Genomic DNA, 22,271 nt, shown 5'->3' on the forward strand with positions numbered 1-22,271 from the left:
GTTAACTTAAAAAATATTACAAACTTTTTATAGTTAAATAAATGGATTGGTATGGACATCTGCTTTTTTTCTGTCATCGTCTGTCGAAATCTTACTTGAGAAAAAAAAACAGAGTATAAATATTAGGCTCAATAGTCGAATGCCCGATAAAAATACGCAAATCTAGTTTTGAGCAAGAAATATTTCCCAAACCCGAAAAATTAATTTTATTCGATTATTTTTTTTGCTTATAGTCTGATTTAATTGCATTGGTTTCACTTTTTGGTTGGATTGGTTTAGTTATTTGGCGAGATGGTTAGCGTGGTTATTTGGAGGGTGTTAATTTATTGGTTAGTTGGTTTTTCGGGTTTGGGAAATATTCCTTGCTCAAAACTAGATTTGCGTTTTTTTTTCGGGCATTGCCCGAATTCGACTATTGAGCGTAACATAGACAACTTTAATCTTATATAATTTTTCACCTGATGAATCTAGATTCTACAGTTACAATCTCATGTAAGTCATTCTATTTTATAAGAAAAAAACTAGTGTAAAACTAACTAAGAGAAGACTTTCTATATTTCTTACTATTTTAATTTATTGTGATCATTATATGTATTTATGAACGTACGATTCTATTTAATGTTATTATAATATTCCATTTAATACATACGTTCTTTCTGATACAAACTAGCTCAAAAAGTCATGCATTTTTATTACTATTAAGAAAATTTAGGAATATTATACGAGTAGTTACTTTCCAAAGAATCAGCAATTTTAAACAAAATATTCAAATAAAAACTTTCAGCCATATTTTGCGTTGTAAACCGGTGCAATTGTTCGTAAAATTTTATAACGATCTGTGTGAGCGTTATAAAGGTACTAAACCGCTTCTTATGCAAAGTTAAGGAATTTTATTCTCTTAGTTTAACTTTTGCAGACAATCGCAGCGTGAAAGCCCGTTCTTACAAAAGCCCGTTGTTCTCTTTTACAAAATAAAACTACATCTTTTATGTCGATACTTTTATAAGAATAGAGCTTTGTTTCTTATTAAACTTGTTAGAAATATCAGGTTAGAAAAATAGAAAGAATATTCCTCATTATTCTTCGATATTATCTAGTATTTTTTTTAATTGTAGTCTTTTATGTAATATATAATATAAAACTCAATATTTTCTTCAGGATTTTGTTACGGATTGGTGCATATTATACATTTTTTTTAACAAATAAAGTTTTACCATATTTTTCCATTACCATATAATCCAGGGCCCAGTCACTCTTATGTAGATTATATGACAATAGATGGTGCTTATTGAGGTCGTAGATGTATGGTTGCAGAACGATTTCAACGTTATTATTGCCTCGATTTCCTCTTTCCTCCAAACTATCTTTCAGCTGTCAGTTGTCAGTGTCACCTGTTTCAGCTAAGCCGGTTCAATTTTTATTTTTGTTTCTAATTTAACATGAGTTGTTTCTTGCGCTTGTTATTATATTACGACTCGAATGTTTCATATTTTATTCAGAAGTAAGATTGTTTCTTAGTGCTTTTTGAATCATACAAATGTATTTTTGTTACGAGGTTTACCTTGCAACTTGTAGATTTTACATAATACCAGAGCAGCAGGCTGAAATCATATAAAATTTATTTTACAAAGATATAATAAGGAGCGATAAGGAGGTGTGCAATCGTTGGGGTTGCAATAATAGCTTCAATTTGTGACAAATGTACTAATAATATTATATAGGGCGAGTCTTAAATAAATGTACATATTTTTAGAGGTAGTATATTTCGAATTCGATATGGCGGAGAATATCTTATAACAGAAATAACAAACTTAATACAGATGTGTGTGTAGCGAATGGAAAGTAGCCTATATCACTTCTATAATATAAAAAAGGTAACAGCAAAGATCCGAATAACTACGGATACCTTAGTGTGAATTGGACCTTCAGCAGACTTTTTACAAAAATAATTAAGAATAAGTTAGAAATATCTACCCACAACAAAATCAGTGAAGAGTAGAGTGGCTTTACTGCAGGGCGTTTATGTATAGATAATCCATTTACTATCCAACAACTGATGGAAAACGGAATTTACGTGAAGAAGATACACATCTAGCTTTTGTAGACCTTCAAAAAGCTTACGACTCCATCCCCAGAGTTAAACTATGGTACATACTGGAACAACTTGATGTGGATGAATGTCTCATAAATTTAATTAAGTTGGTATACAACAAAAATACAGCACATGTTAAGAGTAGTAATAGACTGTCTGAGGTAATTTTTACTACTTAAGGCCTTCGACAGGGATGTTCTCTGACTCCTCTTATATTTAATCTGTAGTTGGAAGCTTAGGTTGGGGGGATGGGCGTCCCTGTAGATGACTGTTTGGTTACATTGAATGTTGCCGATGATCAGGTGGTCATAGCTCAAGATGCTTACGACTTTGAATTCATGATGATCAGGTTAAACTCGGCATACAGGGAATGGGGCCTTACTGTAAACATCGATAAAACGGAATACCTGGTGACCAATTCAGATGATAAATTTGATATTTTCATTACCGACGACTCAAAGCTCTGACAGGTTGAATGGTTTAAATATTTGGGAGCACGTGTAACCAGAAATGGACTCGACAAAACAGAAATATCTTCTAGAATAGAACAAGGGCGGAAGATTTTAGGAGCACTAAATAGCATCTGGTGGGACAAAAACATAAGACTAAACACAAAAATACACATTGAAAGAGCTCTAGTGGAGTCTGTAGTAACATAGGACTGAAAGCAATTGAATACGTCAATCAATCCCAATTTATGTCATATACTAAAGTACGAAATTTCGTTTATTTATCTGAAAAACCAAAAAAGTTATAGGGGTGAGCCACTTTTGAGACGCCCCCCGTATACTAATTTTTCATTATTAATTCCCCCCCTAAAATTTCAAATTAATAAGCATAGAAAGACATTTAAAATAAAAAACTATATAAAGAGAAGCAGTAACGGACAAGATTAATATATTTATGGTTCTAGTTCGTGTTTATTAATATGTTAAAGTATAAATTAGTCCTGAACAAGCCTGTGTATATCCTTGTTAAACAACATTCATCGATTTACAGCATGTCGATATGGAAAGTGATCTCGAGAACAACCTATTTAGAGAGTCTTACAATGGGCTCAATACCGGATCAATATAGTTTGGTAAACGAGTAATAAGGTACATTTTAGGCGCGGGACTTGCATTAAATTAGCTTAAATAACAATATATTATTTACACAAGTTTTGTATATTGTGTTATAGTAGGCCGATTTTGATGATTTTTTAAGCAATTTGTAGCTAAATTATTTGAGTATCTAACTTTTTAGTATCTCTTTCTAAATTAAAAATAAATGTTGTTATCTGTAAATTTTACGATGGAAAACAAAATGTTGATATTTTTGTGAAAGTTTGAAACACTCTGTGGAGTACGTTAACAAAACAAGGAAGTTTAAAATCATTCCAGGTTTATATTTTCTCGATAGTTTGTTTTTTGATTCATCGCAATAGGCTTTTTTGAGTTTTAAATAACATTTTTTCGTATTTTTTACATTAAAACCGTGCCTTTACTTTTGGTCCTAGTCAACAGAGCTATAAAATAATGTTTACAGTTTACGTAATGTCACTATCTTTAAAAAATCATATTATTATTGTCTGTTGGGCAGTTGCTGGTTTTAAATCTAAAAGTTAATCTCTACCATGTTCAATTAAAGCAACTTTAGCCGATACTTCAGAACTTAAAACCATTTCTGCTAAAGTAAACGTTAATAAACAATAATAATATGACTTTTCAATGACAGTGGCATTACAAAAACAATAAAAACTATTTTATAAGTGTGTTGATGAGAACCGAAAAGGTCGTTACTGTCTTATTCAAAAGCAGATATTTCCAATAAAAATAAAGCTATTGAGATGAAGCAAAAAAACAAACTATCGAGAAAAGACGTACCTATATGACTAGAGAGAAATTATTTTTAAATTTTTTACTTTGTTAACATAGTCCAAAGGGTGCTTCAACCTTTCACCAAAATATCAACATTTTGTTTCACCTTGTAAAATTGTCAGATGGAAACCTTTATTCTTAATTTAGAAAGAAATACTAAAAATCAAATAATTTAGCTACAAATTGCTTAAAAATCATCAAAATCGGACCACCAGAACAAAATGTATTAAACTTTAAAATGCACCAAAATGTGTCCGTTTTTCGTGCCGGTGAGTGTATTATACTTTATAATTCCTATAAACATCTCATTTAACGACTCTTTATAATATATCGTATAGTTTTCCAAATTATCCGTTTATCTTTATTATATAATTACCTACCTGACTATCAGTTCATTAACAGAAGGAGAATTTTAGTGCTGCTTCACATAGAGCAGACCGTCCGTATAATATGATATGATAATCTCACCAATGTCATGTTGGCAATGTCACTTGAATAAATACATAAATCCTCTTTTCATAATGTCCAATGATTGTTATTGTAATACTATGAGGTAGATATTGTCTACGTCTAACAAACTCATACTTTGAAAACCTATTTCGTTCTAACGTTCTTCGTAAACGTCGTGTTACTTTCTATTTTTTAAGTATGACAATAAAAGTTCGATAAAATATTCAATAAATTGTAACATTGTGTCAAATTGAGATGGAAAGTTGACATTTTTCAATTTTGTTGGAAGCTTCTTTTGAATTTAATCTTCTTGATTTACTACAAATGGTGACCAATGCGAAGAATAAAAAAACCCTATTAAAATAATTGGTAAAACACTATAAATTGTCTGTATACGTATTGAATAGCTTGAACTAAAACCTTTAAACTAATTGTTATTTTTACTTTGCAGTCCATGCTGCAACCATTAGTCCTTGTTTCGCTGGTTCTCAATAATCCGCTTACACTACGGCATTAATTGAGTGTTTTACAAAACGTGTTCATAAAATAAACTAAGTATTTGGGAGTGGTCAATAATTGTATTAAATATTAGTAAAATATAAAATCAAATTTTGTAAATTTTAAAATTTTAATATTTCGTTATTATTATATAGACATTGTTATCCAATGTCCATTGTTCCAATATAGACATTGTTATCCAGTGAAACATAAAAGATATATTACTCCTGATTATGCATTTTTATAATTAAAAAAATAATTTCTGGTGTTTACCAACAAAACCTTATTCAAAGAATATACTAATTAATATTATTTGTGATTTTAATAATAGTGACGATATTGACGATAAAAATAAAAAAAATCTCAAACAAAACTAAGGAACCTGGAATGGGAATCCTCCAACGGTCTATAGCGCTTCAAAAAGTTTCTCAGAACTTACGACCGAGAGAGATCAAAGATTTTCCTTGATTTAAGTAAAAACAATCTTCGGATTGTCACGGGGTTTCTAACAGGACACTGTCTCCTCAACTAACACCTCATCTCAGTAGATTGAAGCTGAGAAACAACGGCTAATGGAGATTCTGTGGGGAAAAAGGGGGAAACACCAGAACACCTTATCACTGAGTTCGCCGAGATGATAACTACTGTTCGTCCCATAAATTTTGGTACGGCTGATGTCGAAGATGGAGAACTGGCCTCTATGGAGCCTCTCAGATACTGGCTTTTGTCAAAGCCCTGAGACTGTATGATGAGTTATAACTCAAGGAAGGGGAATACACGGGGGTGTGGTGTTAGGTCGCGGTGATCAAACCCCATATTAAACATTCTACTTCTAATAAAAATAATTATCTATTTTATTGCGTATAAATATATAGTAATATTATTAATATAATAAATAATAATAAAGCGAAGGCAGATATAATAATAAGATCCTTAATAAGGTAATATGATAACAAAATCGTTTACCCCAGAAGATGTAAATGCCTAGGAGATAAAAATAATGTTTGATGTAATAAAAGCTAAAGACTAGTTCTTTCTAAGGTTAAGTAAAGTAATAATGGCAATGTTTATATATTTGTCTATTTTATTAAGTTAAACATATCTAATATGCTGCTTTAAATAGAGTTAGAAAAAACTACATAATTTCTCTTTTACAAAATTCTTTTAACCCCCTACTATACTACTCTCTCTCTAAGTATAATTTTGTTTTTTCATATCTATTTCTTAAGATATCGTTAATTTTGATCTTTTAATTGAAACTAACCGTAAATAATAATAAAGTAACTAAATCACTCTTTTACAGCTACCTATATGAACATCACACATAAATGTAAAATATAAAACAAGTTATAAACATCTAAAACTACCAGGGATTTCTTTATTTATAATGGTTATAAAACTCCAACTAAAATAAAAATTTACCGAGAAGTTCGGGAGCTGAATCGTCTATTAAAAGGGATGATAGAGACAAGCTTCTAAATCCCTTTTGTTGACCTTTATATCTAATTTTTCCCACTTTTTCAGACCAATATCTTATTTCGTGTAGCAAAAAGCCGGTGATAACTATCGCGGGTGATAAAAGGGTATTACGTCTAGTAAAAAGAAACAAAATTGTCCCTTTCGATTGAGAAAGCTGATGGCGGTGAACCCATAAAATGTTTGTTTTGAAATTTATTGTACGGCTTCCACTCAATAAGTTATTATTATTCAATAAGAATTATTGTTCATGTTTTCCATATTCAACAAAATATTTATGTGTTCATAGGATAAGTAGAATGTATACAAAATGTTTTTGAAGGCGCGGTAATAAATTCTTTCCGAAATTTTGCGGGTACGCCTAATCTATAAGGTTTCCGAATATTAAAAAAAGTATTTTTTAAACTTAAAATTATTTGATCACATGAAATTTTTATTACGTAAATTTTACTCTAAAAGTATGCATACCATAACAAAATCATTTTTTTGCTGGTATTTTAATAATATAATTGTAGCTTCCTCTGGGCCGTATTACAAATTTTACTAAATTTTAAGGTTTTTATGCAAATAACATTTAAATGCCGATTGTAAATAAAACAAAATTCTAAGCAAAAGTACAATTTTAAAGCCTCTTCAAAACACAACTATTGCTTAAAATTATCTGGAGAGATAACACAAGTATTTGACTTTTTCAAAATTTACATGGTATTTCCTATGTGCCACACAGTATAATACATGCATACAAACTATGCATAACTAGTTTTATACCAAAAATTGGTTAACGTCGAAAAGAAAGAAACCATTAAAATTGTAGCGTGTTGTTTTCAGGTTATTCTTTTCCATTTGTCTGTGTCTTTCTCTTGTTCAATATTCAAAGAAAGATGTTTCTATTACAACGAGACAGTTAAATATATAATAATAATAGCTCCCGTATATAGCGTTTGACGCCTTGGGAGTAGCAAGGTACAGCTTGCCATGCTAGAGCCGTTCGATATACAAGGAAGGTAATGTGGCTAGCACTACGCTTCAACCACTTATTACCTCAGGATTGTGAATTCCAAGTACTCATTTAAGGCTGAGTCGACCTAGGTACCCAAACTATTTTTATTTTAATAAAAATAGTTGGCTGATGAAATGCCGGGTGTGGGATTCGAACCCACACCTTGAGATTGGTACACGAGAGCCTGTACCTCTACGCCACCGGGCACCTTATCATATATCAAAAATTAAAATTCCAATATTCAACAGTATCAAAAAGAGTTTTTCGTTGTATTCAAGAACTCGCACACACATTGAATCTTCCGTGAAAGTACCAATGGCGGCTCGTGGTCATTATGAGGGAGGTCAATATCTAAAAATACTGCGTCGATTTTTTTTAAGACGCGCCCTCGGACGCGTCCAAATTTAAGAGATTTTAAGTTATGTTAGGTTAGTTACTTGTACATTTAGTTAAAGGAAAATAAATATAAATTCTGTTAAAATGAAACCTACCTTTACATTTTTAAACAAGTGGTCTAGTGCCATTTCACTAAAAATCCTGTCAATGTTCTTTATACAAATTTTCCACGGTAGGATTTAAAATACACAAAAATAATAATGCCACAAAAATATAAATGCGATAAGTAATTCTAAAAGTTTTATTTCACATTTTTTTTATATTTTAAGTCATTGCGGCGTTCTTTCTCTAAACGTTTTTCGAAATTTAAGCAATTGTTTTCTTTTAACCGCACGATTTCACAAACTAAACACCATATTGTCTATTTTAAACTGTTATTGAAAGTGACATATTATGTCACTGATTTAGTGACATAATATGTCACTCACATATTATGTCACTAAAAGACGCCACAAGACGCTGTTTAACATAGAGATTGCCTTTTTTTCTAGATTAGATTCTTAGAGGTGGCTTTCGGCCTGATCCACTGCGAACTTCTCAGATTTATTTTGGTCCTCTTCTGATCCTTAGATTACATTCCCCAGTCCTATCCTTTTCACAAAGTTTAGCAACTTGGAGACTGAACCCTCCATGTAGCTCCCTGGCAATGGCCTATCGTTGCCTATTACCGAGAACCGCACATTTGCCAGGCTGTCGCATCGACATAAAATGTATTCTGTCGTTTTTTCTTCAGATTGGCAGAACCTACATATAGCTTCGTTAGTAGTAGGTTTACTTAACAATGCCTTGTTAGTAGACCTACTACAGCTTTGACTGTCTTGCTGTCCTTGCTTATCAGGTCTACCGTGAATTTTGGCGAATGTTCTACAATGAACTTTTTCGCCTGTCTCTGCCCTGGTGAGTTTCGCCACCATTCTAGAGATTTATTGGCCACCCATCGTTCCGTGGCCATTCTCGTGACCGCCTTTGCAACGCCGCAGAAGGATTCTGGGCCTATGAATGACATTGATAAGCCTTGCTTGGCCCTTTCATTTGCCTTTTCGTTACCCCTGTGACTCTCGTGTCCTGGCACCCAGGCCAACGTAACAATGCTACGTTCGCATAAAGTATTCAGAGCACGCACACAGTCCCCTAGTCTAGAATTGACCTCCGCGGAGCCGAGTGCCTTTAGCGCCGCGTGACTGTCTGTAAAGATGGCCACAGAACGATTTGTTATTTGTTGCCTTATTATTTCTTCTACACAATAGTGGATTGTCGTTATTTCTGCCTGGAAAATTGTGACATCCTTAGATAGGCTTACGTGGAATGATATCCCTTGTTTCGGCCCTACTATCCAGCTCCTACGCCTTTTGACGTTTTTGAGCCGTCTGTATACCAGGTTACCTCAGCTTGAATGGGTACTCCTTAACTCCAGTCTTCCCTTCCTGGTATGGTTATATTAAATTTGTTGTTGAAGCTATACCTTGTAGCTGTTGCATCAATTCGTAATCCCAATAATTTGTCTGCTCTTAGCTCTTCGATTAGCTTCTGGTTAGCAGCACTATGCGTCTGGCTTATGTGCTGCTGACCGTGAATTGACCTGTGCATGACAGATCTGGCTTCTCCTTGTATCGATCTTATTATCTAAGTTACTTCCAATCTTCATTTGCTGTAATTTTTTTTTTCGATTAGCTTTCTGGTCATATATTCTAGATCGTCGGAGTCTTATCGGATACCCATTTCTGTTTCCATTGTAGGAGCGTCTTTTTTAAACATATTTTAAAGTGCGTTGGAGATAGACAGCAACCCTGATGCTTTAATCCTTTATTCGGCATGAACCCACTAAAGACTGAGTTTTTAATTTAAAGTTTTTATATATTTCTTTGACGTAGATGGACTGTTAATAGCTGATATTTTTTTCCAGTCTTTGTGTAACACAAAAGAGATGGTCGACAGTTGATCTTCCTGCCCGAAATCCAGCTTGTTCTTCTGCTTCGTAGTCAGCGAATTCATGTTTTATTCTGGCCTTAAGTACTCTTAATTATAAGCTTTTTATAAAAATATTAAAGATGGAGCATATAAACAAACTTAAATGAAACGCCGTGGGGATTAATACGGTTGACTGATGTTTCGGTTTATCAGTGGCCTTCTAACTTTATTTAAAACGCGAAGAAAAATTATGTAGAGTAGACTCAATAATAGTTTTGTTTTGCGTTGCCAATTTTATATCTTTATATCCACGAATTTTGTTAGGTTAGGTTAGGTCAGGTATTTGTTAGATTAGTCAATTTGTATTTTTTAAACGCTAGGCTTTTGCCTCATTTGAGCCAATTTTAAATGACACAAATGCAATTCTGGGACACTAACCGTAGCCGTAGAACTTGCGTCTAGGTTTTGGGTAGGGTATTTCGCGTTACAATCTCAACAAAAAATATGACCCCAGAGATTAACCAACGCCATAACAACACACCTACCTACGACGTGTTTTGATTGCTATTACTGACAGCTATAAAAAAATAAAAACAGCTGTAAAAATATATTAAAAATGTATATTCGTTGAACTCGAACGTCGGTCCCTAAACGACCGCATTGCCAATGGAGTCACAGCTGCTTTTTTAACCAGGCTATAGCTAGACATTACTTACTCCGCAATAGCATTAAAATAAGGTTATGGCTGATGTCATTGGCACGTAAAGCGGCCCACAAACGGTCAATATTATTGCGCAATATTTCATATTGTCCAATAATATTGACCGTTTAGGTTTTACATTGAAAGGTTGCACAATATATTGTGTCAATCAAAATCAGTTTGATTTTTATTAGGCAATAGTGATTAGTTTGTATCGTATGTGGATAATATTGCACAATAGTTCAGTTATATGTTTGTTTTCTCTGCGTGTTTGTCTCGCTGCTCGGCTCTATTTAGAATATTTAGATCAGTGGTTTGTCAGCAAATATGGGATCAAAAGCAAAAGAGGAAGAAAGACGATTTATTTTAGAAGTCATCGAAATGTAGCATTCTTTGCCAGCTTTATGGAATACAAAAAGTAAAGAAAATAGCAACAGAAATAAAAAAAATTAACAATATGATGAATTACTAGGGAAATATAAGGAAAAATATCCAGACGCTGATAGAAAACAATTGATATGCAGGCTGAATTCGCTGCGAACTAACTTCAGGATTTTTTCTCAATCAATTTCCTTTTTTCAATTTCATGTGTGGCCATTCTTAACAATTCCTCAAATGTTGCTTCATACATTCGTAGAAAGTTTCGGTAATCAGCAGGTAATCAGCAGGTCACTAACTTTTAATTCTTTTAATAGATTTTAATGACTATACTGGCTTCTTTTCTTAAACCAATCTTTCGACTTATACCTTCACTTTTGTTTCTTTGTTAAACAAGTGGCCAAAACAAATGCAATAGCAGCTTATTTTTTCTTATCCATGTTAATCAAAGTGCAAGACGAAACTAGTTACTGAGCAAATTCATTGTACTGTTTGGAGATAACTAACAATATTATTGGGTAATATTATTGCGCAAAAATATTGACCGTCTGTGGGCCCCTTGATGCGCAAGTGCAAAGCTTTCCGGCAAGTATTTTTGGGGTGTACCTAGACGCCTCTAACCGTAGGTACTATAATGTAATAGTATAAACTGCAAAACAAATTATATTTGACGATGATGAAATCATAGGTTGACAACTTAAGGTATGTTGATATTTGACTGGATTTACTTTGTTACCTGTTCAGTTTTAATTTAAAAATAGATGCAATTTTTCTTAAATTGCTTAAAATTGATGTATTGATTGAATTGTTTTTTATATTGCATATTATTCAAACATATACAACTTAACCGAGTTTTAGTGTTTAAAATAAAAATAAATACGTCTGAAAGAAATTAAGGGTAAAGGTAAATAATATATATTTTTAATTAAATGCTTATATTTATTTAGAAGCGTAATGTATTTTGGGACAATTATTTGATTAATTCGAATTTTAATTAAAGTATTTCAGGAAAAATTTATATTGCAATTTTTGCATTACCGAACAATTAATTTAAAGTAGATTAATTATTTTATATGTCGATATTTTAATTTATTGCGTATTATTACAGGAAAATTAGATCCGAGTTTTTAATTAATATTTATTAAAATATAAAGTATATTCACATATATCGATATAAAAAATCGCTCTTATGTTTTAATTAATAGAGCCAAAGGAAACTGGCATGTGTTTAAATTAATAAGTGATTTATTTAATTTTTTAATTGATTTATAAAAAATGTCTATTGATTGAGAGTTGAAAATATGTCGTATATTTTGAAAATAGAGAGTTATTTACTGTACTCTAGATTCTGCTAATGATCACCATTTATTTCCAACTTCTTTTGTGACCAACCTATAAATAAACATAATAAATGTCTCTCATCGACCGCTAGGCACTATAACAAAAAGAAGCTTATGTTCTATAACTCTTTGAGAATCTCTCGTCTGCCAAGAAAAGTTCTCCTTAAAAAACGTTGGTTCTTTTATTATATTATCTAACATCACATTGTCTTGTAAGATAAAATAAGGGACTTGAGGAATAAAAACACATCTCGGTTTTCCATAGACAAAAGACATATCTGCCATCATATATGACCATATTATTCAATAACTACCAACTTTTCAATAACATTGCTATTTAAACTGTAAAATGAACGAGTTATTATGAATTTTATGATAAATAAAATTTAGATTATTTATACCTTCTGATTAAATTAGAAGATAATTTTTACTATATCATATTATCATAATGAACAAATTATTTTGATGTATTATTATGTCTTTTCCAATTTGACGTATTAACTCTTTAGATGTTGACAAGTCTGGATGGAGTCCATGTTCGTATCTATTACGGTTCCCGAGATACCAATGCTCGTACCTCGAATTTGTAGCACCCTGTATTGTGTTATAATATGTAAATAAAAATGTTTTAATTATTTTGACCAGAAGTTTTGATTGGCGTTGATGATAGGTGACTAGTTCGAAATTTCTACACAGATAGTTTCCATTTATTGTCGATACGTAGATGATTTGTGTCCGAATCCATGTCAATTTTATAAAATCATGAATTTAAATTTCGCCATTTTTGTTAGTGATCTCGTTTTCAACTAAAAATATATGCCCCTTTGTGTCCGAATCCATGTCAATTTTATATAATCATGAATTTAATTTCGCCATTTTTGTTAGTGATATCGTTTTTAACTAAAAATATATGCCCCTTTGTGTCCGAATCCATGTCAATTTTATATAATCATGAATTTAATTTCGCCATTATATATTTTTATTTTCAGAACTATGATATAGAAATGAAAATAAAAATATATATTTCAAATAAAAAAATATTTTGTAGCAACAAATAATCATATTATAGAAGGAGCATTAAAAATATGAAAGTACATTATTAAATTAAACGACGAATTTGTTTTTGCCAGACATTTTTTGCGCGAGAAAACATAAAAAGAAAGATTTAAGAGAAAAAAATGATGGCGGAGGTTGACATTGTTGCTGGTTGTTTTCATTTTGAAATCCACACACAGATATAGACTATTTTAACATCATGGACACAAATTGTAGAAAATGTTTCGAAACATTTCCTCGAAGAGTTTTGATTCCGTATCAAAACATTTCAGGAAGCGGTGGTAGTGCCACCACATTGGAAAGATGTAATAAAGCAATATAAAATATATATGTTTCTTATTTGTGGTATACCGGTTCCATTTTATGTCAAGAAGCAAAAACACAATTATTAGAAACATTATCTAAAATGTGTCCAAAATGCTATTTGCGTTTAGACTAGATTAGTTTTAGACTAGTTTAGACTAGACCACCGTTCGAGACGCAATGATATTATTTTGGTCTGTAAGTTTTGGTTATTGAAACAAAAAATGTCATTAAAGGCGAAGTAAATGGTTCAATCCTGTGACAATGTTGTCTCTGGTTCACCGTAAACGTCTAACCTATAATCATTGTGATCAGCCTGTATCAATCCTTTTAGTATTCCATTATTCTAGTTCTTCTTACAGTGCCATACTCTATACCTATAGAGCGTCGGCTACCTCTCGCATGTACTTGTGATGTGTTTTAGTGTTTCCCAAGTACACGGGACCTACAGTTTATTGTCGAATCCGAACGGCACTATTTGAGAGGCTGTACAAGGCAAATATGCTCAAGGTGGTTTGCCATTGCCTTCCTTGAGGTGGCGGCTCGTTGGTCGCTCTATTTAGATAAATAAATATTTTTATTTAAATAAACAAATCAACCGTACTAGCCAAGTACTTTCCGCTCGAACCGATCGAATCAAGTACTTTCCGCTCCGCAGATCGACACACTAAAGCTGTAGCTATAACCGTGTGGCCGGCCACATTATTCTAGTTGGGAAATGTTAAAAATGTCACGATCATTTGTTTGTCTCTGGTTTATAAAATCTTCTGCATTTACTTAAAAAACAACATAATGTAGAAAAAGAACTATTTATCTGTGACATTTATAACCGATATGAAACTAACTGATGTGTAAATATTTTTTCTTGCAGGTTTATTTTCATATTCGCATATGGATTTCGAGGCCGATCGAGATCCCGGGCCCTCGGGGGATCCCTCGTTGGCCGATATGACACGTTCCGCGCTCTCCATCCTACTGAAAAATCCCAAGGGTTTTCTTCTGGTTGTCGAAGGTTAGTATTTGATTAAATTCTATTGTGGCGTTGCACCTCGCCAGCTTTTGCATTATTTGCTTACAGAATAAACGATAATATGAAAATGCTGGCCACTGGGGAACGGAAAAGTTAACCTGCGTTTGAAAATATATAAATTCTGGCGAAATTTAAAAATAGTGTTGCGGTATATGCATGATGTCAGGATAAAGGAAAGTTGAAAAATGGGAAATATTTCTCAGTAAAATATTTATACATAACATAAAAACTTATTGGACTTGGATTCATTAGGATTCATTAAATCTTTTGTACAGTTTATTATAGGCTTGGTGCATTTCAGTTGATTTCAACACATTCCGACCGCAGCGCTTTATACGGCAGAAATGAGAAATTCTCGCGATGTATTTCACGCCGCGGCCGTCCCGGTTACAATTCATGTTGATCGCATTAAAATAATATTAAAATCGTGGCTTTTTTTCTAATATTTAAGTATTTTAGTTTTTACATAGACACTCAGGTACGAGACACTCAGGTACGAGGTTTGGTTAGGTTAAGTCGTGTTGTGTTGTGACAACGGTCCAATTCCTTCAATTTCTTTATTTCTACTACTCTAGTGGCGGAAATCTAACTGTTACGCTCGGTGGGTTCTGACTGGTTTGGCTAGATCTTGCCACGCCTACTTTGTACCCACTGAGAGACTATATAAACGCTCCAATTGTAAATTGTATTTTAGTTTATAATCATCTGCTGATGATGCTAACATGGTGAGCGAAACGCGCGTCCAGTGTAAAAGTAAATAAATTTATTTTCTAAAAATTCAACTCACCTGTCATCGTCTGGAATCATTTTGCTTCTTATTTTAAAATTTGCGTGTTATTATGAATTCATAATAGCACTAGTGCTATTATGAAAGTCGTAATGATATCCAAATGACAATGTTAAATGTGTCACAATGACATTGTCGTAGATTAAATATATAATAGGTTTGTTTCAACCGGACCGAGAACCGATCCTGGGACGGTAATTTCTAGTCGCCCACTTATTGTTTGATCGTTTGTCAAGATTAACAAATTAATTTGAGTGATAGGAAATTACCGTTCTAGGATGGTTCTCTCGTCCGATTGGAACAAACATAATAAAGGTGAAAAAGGGCTCCTATTGTACTGCAATTATACTTAACAACAGGTCAAAATAAATACCTGCGATGACAATAGTATAATAATATTTAAATAAAATTATATAAGGATTCTTGCCACTTAACTGCTTATATAGAAATTTAATTCTACGCTGTGTTTGTCATAATGTGGATCAGCCTGCTCTCACTACCGGTTTCGGAGCCCTACTCCATCATCAGGTGAGCTTGGGCAGATCCACAAAAGGACAACCACCAGCGCAGAGATAGTTAATTCCGACTTGTCGGAAAGTGTCGGTTAGATATTAAGTCCCGAATGGGAGATAGCGGCCTGCGTGCAATGGTAGTACATTCGTACCACCGGGCGCAAATATCGATAGTAAAAGAATGGTAAAAGGCTTTTTTTCAGGCAAGCCAAATTATAAAATAGAAAACAAATTTCTTGCAGTATAGGTATATAATAAAATTATATAAGGATTCTTGCCACTTAACTGCTTATATAGAAATTTAATTCTACGCTGTGTTTGTCGTAATGTGGATCAACCTGCTCTCACTACCGGTTTCGGAGCCCTACTCCATCATCAGGAGCCATTTACCATCTTTTTGCTATCGATAGTTGCGCCCCGGTGGTACGAAAGTACTACCATTGCACGCAGGCCGCTATCTCCCGTTCGGGACTTAATTACAACAGGTCAAAATAAATACCTGCGATGACAATAGTGTAATAATATTTAAATAAAATTATATAAGGATTCTTGCCACTTAACTGCTTGCCACTTAACTGCTTAATATCTAACCGATACTTTCCGACAACTCGGAATTAACTATCCCTGCGCTGTGGTTGTCATTTTGTGGATCTGCCCAAGCTCACCTGATGATGGAGTAGGGCTCCAAAACCGGTAGTGAGAGCAGGTTGATCCACATTATGACAAACATAGCGTAGAATTAAATTTCTATATAAGCAGTTAAGTGGCAAGAATCCTTATAAAATTTTATTATATACCTATACTGCAAGAAATTTGTTTTCTATTTTATAATATTTAAATGGCAGTCTTTATTGACACATAACTTTGAGTCTTGGTACTTCTGTAAAGGATTAAATAAAAACTAATAAATATTTAATAACGGTATATTAGGGCTTAATAATATGAATGTTTATAAACTTAACAATTATTATGAATGTCTAGAAATATTCCTTTGTATGTAAAGGAAATGATTGCAATAAAATCTAATGAGACTATTTCTAAACTGAAAAAAATTAATGCTTACACTTATTAATATTTAATGTACATCACTTTAATACGTTGTAGAAATATAATAAGAAATACGTAATAATAATATGATAAGTGCAAAAACATACCATGTTCATTGACATAAATATATTTTATTTTATTTTTAATATAAGATTAATGAAGCAATAATAAAAAAAGTTAAAATAATGCACCAAATTATTATTTTGTTAAAAAATCTTTTTTACTCCATAATCCAAACTACTTAAAATAATATGCATAAAATTAGTAAAAAGCGCGTAAATTTGCGTAAAACGTAAGGCATTCAAAAATATATTAGTTTTTCAAAATTTAATTAAAAATATGTTAATGTTGTTTATATTTCGACACCAGAAACACGATTATGAGGTTTTTCCGCGAAAATTGTTTTTTGGAAATATCGAATATTTTCACAAAAATTTTCGACTTTTTTTATAAGTTTTTTTTTTAGTTTTCAGTTAAAGAAAACATATGTAGTAGATTAAATTTACAGCAAAGAAAATCCAGAAAAGATCCAGTGGTTCCCAAAATTTTAGAAAAAAATATTTTTTTTTAAATTTTCAAAGTAAAATAACTCCGTTATTTTGGACTTAAAAAGGACGGTAAATATAAAATATGTTTCTTTTATCGAGATCTACCAGCCCTGAAAATATTTGGATTTATTTAAGACTCACCTTGTATAATATAATAGATTTAATGAAAAATACTTATTTGTTTATATTTAATAAAATTACTGACTACATTTCTTGCCGATACAATATTAGTAATTTCTAAAACAAAACTGATATGAAAAATACCTCGAAATAAACTATAGTATATGTATTTGGTAGGTAAATACTAAAAAAGTAATCTTTGACACATGGGGTTTAAAGAAAACTATACTCCAATTGTTTATGTAAAATAGCCTATTTATTATACAAATAAAAAAGTACACTACCTACATACAAAAAATAAAACATAATAGTAAAAAAAATGTTAAATACTAATATACAAAAATTAAACTAAAATAATTCTAAACACTAAATAGAAATAATTTTTCTGGAGTGGCGAGGTCCTCCTTCTTGGACTCAACTCGTCTTCAACTTCTGACTGTCTTTTTAGCACATATATCACTGCAGCTTACATAATTTTTCTTAAAGTTGCACTTTCCTGTCTTCCCTTCTTTTTTCCTAGGTAGATGTGTTAAGGTTTTTCTAAATACTCCAGATATTTTGCGATGTTTCTTCTCATGGCACTGGCGATAGTAGAATATTCACAGTTTATTTGGTTTGGCAGGGCATGCGTATGTTTTGAAATTTCTTCAATCACTGTTGAATTTGCCTTTCTGATTATTGCAAAACAGTGCGGATTGCAGCAAATCCAAAATCTCGGTTCTGGATCCACGTTGTTGTCGTCTCTAAAAGACCGCCTCTTGTACATCTGACCTTTGTCCATCGTTGCAGTTTTGTTTTGTTGTACTAGATATAGGTATTTAGTGGATAACTATCTGTATGAAACTGATGTATATTCCATAAACACCTTTTCTTTTATACCTGCGACTTCCTTTGCTGAGAAAAGATTAGATTGTTTCTGCTCCAATGGGGTGAGAGCTTAGTACCAGTTGGGGTGGGTCATATTTATGAGGGCCAATGGAAATAAATAAATAATAAGAAGAAATAGTGCTAAAATATTTTATTCTTTCTTGCCATTTTTAGAGAAATCTAACTGTTTTCGAAAATATACAGTATGTCCCCGGATTGTCGTTAGAAGCGGAAAACCTTTTTATTATTGACGTTTTGAGAAAAATGCTTCCTTTATAAAAAAAAAATCCGCAAAGAATATTATAGTTAACACAGTTAAGTTCGTAGTAGAACTATCTTTGCTCAAAGTATTGTATAGAGGTATTTATTTAAAAAAATCAAAAAACGCATTAAATAATATTCCATATTTTGTTGCAACGTATACAGGATGCGTATATAAGTGCAAATATGTTTAACGGTAGCATATTTCGACCCCAGAAACACGATTATAAGTTTTTTTCAGCGATTTTTGTTTAGTTTTGGTAATTTCGAAATTTTTGAAAAAAATTTTGAATTTTTTTTTTAGTTTTTAGTTAAGAAAACAAAGTTAAATTTTCTTTGATAGTATGGCAACATATGTAGTAGATTAAATTCACAGGAAAGAAAATCCAGAGAAGATCCAGTGGTGGTTCTCAAAATTTTAGCAAAAAATATTTTTTTTGGACTATGCGTTTTATTATGAATTCATAATAGCACTAGTGCTATTATGAAATTTTAGCAAAAAAATTTTTTTTTTGGTTGATTTGGATTTGCGTGTTATTATGAATTCATAATAGCACTAGTGGTATTATGAAAGCCATAATGACATAAAAATGACAATTTTAAATGTGTCATAACGTCATTGTCGTAGATTAAAGATATAATAGTGGTGAAAAAGGGCTCCTATTGTACTGCAATTATACTTAACAACAGGTCAAAATAAATACCTGCGATGACAATAGTGTAATAATATTTAAATGACAGTCTTTATTGACACATAACTTTGAGTCTTGGTACTTCTGTAAAGGATTAAATAAAAACTAATAAATATTTAATAACGGTATATTAGGGCTTAATAATATGAATGTTTATAAACGTAACAATTAATATAAATGTCTAGAAATATTCCTTTGTATATGTAAAGAAAATGATTGCAATTAAATCTAATGAGACTATTTCTAAACTGAAAAAAATTAAAGCTTACACTTATTAATATTAAATGTACATCACTTTAATACGTTGTAGAAATGTAATAAGAAATACATAATAATAATATGATAAGTGCAAAAACATGCAATGTTCATTGACATAAATATATTTTATTTTATTATGATTATTGTTAGTTCCCAGTAATAATTATTACGCATAAAGAAAAGAATCGTGGGTGTTTGGGAAGGCTCGAAAGGAAACAATGTTTTTGCGACGTTTCGCGACTTTATTGTCGCTTCTTCAGGCACTATAGGAGAAACAGTTTTTAGTTTCGCAACCAAGTTAACACTAGAGTTGGCGGTTGGAATCGCCATGAATGTTTTTAGGCAAAATATGGATTAATATGTTTTGGATAAGTGGCCAGTTAATTTAATTTAAATATTTTGAAAAAACTGCTTCCCCTATAGTGCCTGAAGAAGCGACAATAAAGTCGCGAAACGTCTCAAAAACATTGTTTCCTTTGGAGCCTTCCCAAACATCCACGATTTTTTTCTTTCTGCATATTTTATTTTATTTTAAATATACGATTAGTGAAGCAATAATAAAAAAGTTGAAGTAATGTACCAAATTATTATTTTGTTAAATATCTTTTTATTCCACAATCCAAACTAGTTAAAATATTATGCACTTTAGTAAGGCATTCAAGAATATATTAGTTTTTCAAAAATTAATTAAAAATATGCTAATGTTGTTTATATTTCGACCCCAGAAACAGGATTATGAGGTTTTTCCGCGAATTTTTTTTTTAATATCGAATATTTTCACAAAAATTTCGATTTTTTTTTAGTTTTCGGTTAAAAAAAAACATATGTAGTAGATTAAATGTACAGTAAAGAAAATCCAGATCAGATCCAGTGGTTCCCAAAATTTTAGAAAAAAATATATTTTTTTAAAACTTTCAAAGTAAAATAACTCCATTATTTTGGACTTAAAAAGGACGGTAAATAGAAAATATGTTTCTTTTATCGAGATCTACCAGCCCTAAAAATATTTGGATTTATTTAAGACTCACCTTGTATAATATAATATATTTAATAAAAAATACTTATTTATTTATATTTATAAAAATTACTGACTACATTTCTTGCCGATACAATATTAGTAATTTCTAAAACAAAACTGATATGAAAAATTCCTCGAAATAAACTATAGTATATGTATTTTGTAGGTAAATACTAAAAAAGTAATCTTTGAAAAATGGGCTTTAAAGAAAACTATACCCCAATTGTTTATGTAAAATAGCCTATTTATTATACAAGTAAAAAAGTACACTACCTACATACAAAAAATAAAACATAATAATAAAAAAAATCTTAAATACTAATATACAAAAATTAAACTAAAATAATTCTAAACACTAAATAGAAATAATTTTTCTGAAGTGGCGAGGTCCTCCTTCTTGGACTCAACTCGTCTTCAACTTCTGACTGTCTTTTTAGCACATATATCACTGCAGCTTACATAATTTTTCTTAAAGTTGCACTTCCCTGTCTTCCCTTCTTTTTTCCTAGGTAGGTGTGTTAAGGTTTTTCTAAATACTCCAGATATTTTGCGATGTTTCTTCTCATGGCACTGGCGATTGTAGAATATTCACAGTTTATTTGGTTTGGCAGGGCATGCGTATGTTTTGAGATTTCTTCAATCACTGTTGAATTTGCCGTTCTGATTATTGCAAAACAGTGCGGATTGCAGCAAATCCAAAATCTCGGTTCCGGATCCGCGATGTTGTCTCTAAAAGAGCGTCTCTTGAACATCTGACCTTTGTACAGGTATTTGTCCATCCTTGCAGTTTTGTTTTGTTGTATTAGATATAGGTATTTACTGGATAACTATCTGTATGAAACTGATGTATATTCCATAAACACCTTTTCTTTTATACCTGCGACTTCTGTTGCTGAGAAAAGGTTAGATTGTTTCTGCACCAATGGGGTGAGGGCTTAGTACCAGTTGGGGTGGGTCATATACGTGAGGGCCAATAGAAACAAATAGACTAGAATTATTTCATTCATCTAATCTAATCAATAGGGCTTAAGTGTATTCTGAGATATCAAAAAATAAATAACCCATCGATATTTTATTATACTACTGAAATAAATTAATAGTAGTAAGGAATTATTGTTTCGTTTTAAAGTCATCTATAATGGAATTTTTCAAGTAATGTGAAGAGTTTTTAAATATTTAACAAATTCGACTAGTGATGAGTAAATACAACACCAGGACAAAGACTCGCTTGGTCTTGGTTTTGATCTTGCAGTCTAATAGTAGTCTTGATCTTGGATGGCCCAGTCTTAGTTGTAGTGTTGATCTTGCATGTCTTGGCGTGCATAAGTAAATTAATTTAAAATAGTGCTGAAATATTTCAATTTTTATTGGTATTTTTAAATAATAGTATTTTTTAATTATTATAAAATATGAAAAATAGAAAAAAATAGATTGGATTTTAACCAAAGTTTTGCATAGAGGAACTTTTCTAAAATCATAGTATTTCTTACATTTTCTATATTTTGTTAGAATGTATATACAGGGCGGGTCTTAAATAAGTGCAAATATTTTTAAGGGTAGAGCATTTCGGAATTTGAGAAAATGGCGTCGACCGAGTAGCACGCGCCAAGCTGGCTCCTGAGCGAAATATAGATATATAGTGATTTAAAGAGTTCAAATAGTAATTAAAAGTGTG

The 22,271-nt window shown here is 31.7% G+C and overlaps 1 protein-coding gene across 1 annotated transcript in view; it reads left to right on the forward strand.

Moving 5' to 3' along the window:
• The window catches only part of LOC115878887 (alkaline phosphatase-like), an 891,059-nt gene that overhangs the window by 752,437 nt on the left and 116,351 nt on the right, over positions 1 to 22,271 (forward strand). The window contains exon 7 of the mRNA XM_030895492.1: positions 14,328 to 14,468. Within this exon, the coding sequence (XP_030751352.1) occupies positions 14,328 to 14,468 (141 nt within the window). The remainder of the gene's footprint in view (positions 1 to 14,327; positions 14,469 to 22,271) is intronic.

Source organism: Sitophilus oryzae, unplaced genomic scaffold, assembly GCF_002938485.1.
Source record: "Sitophilus oryzae breed Bouriz unplaced genomic scaffold, Soryzae_2.0 scaffold_1536_pilon_pilon, whole genome shotgun sequence".
Classification (NCBI taxonomy): Eukaryota; Metazoa; Arthropoda; class Insecta; order Coleoptera; family Curculionidae; genus Sitophilus; species Sitophilus oryzae.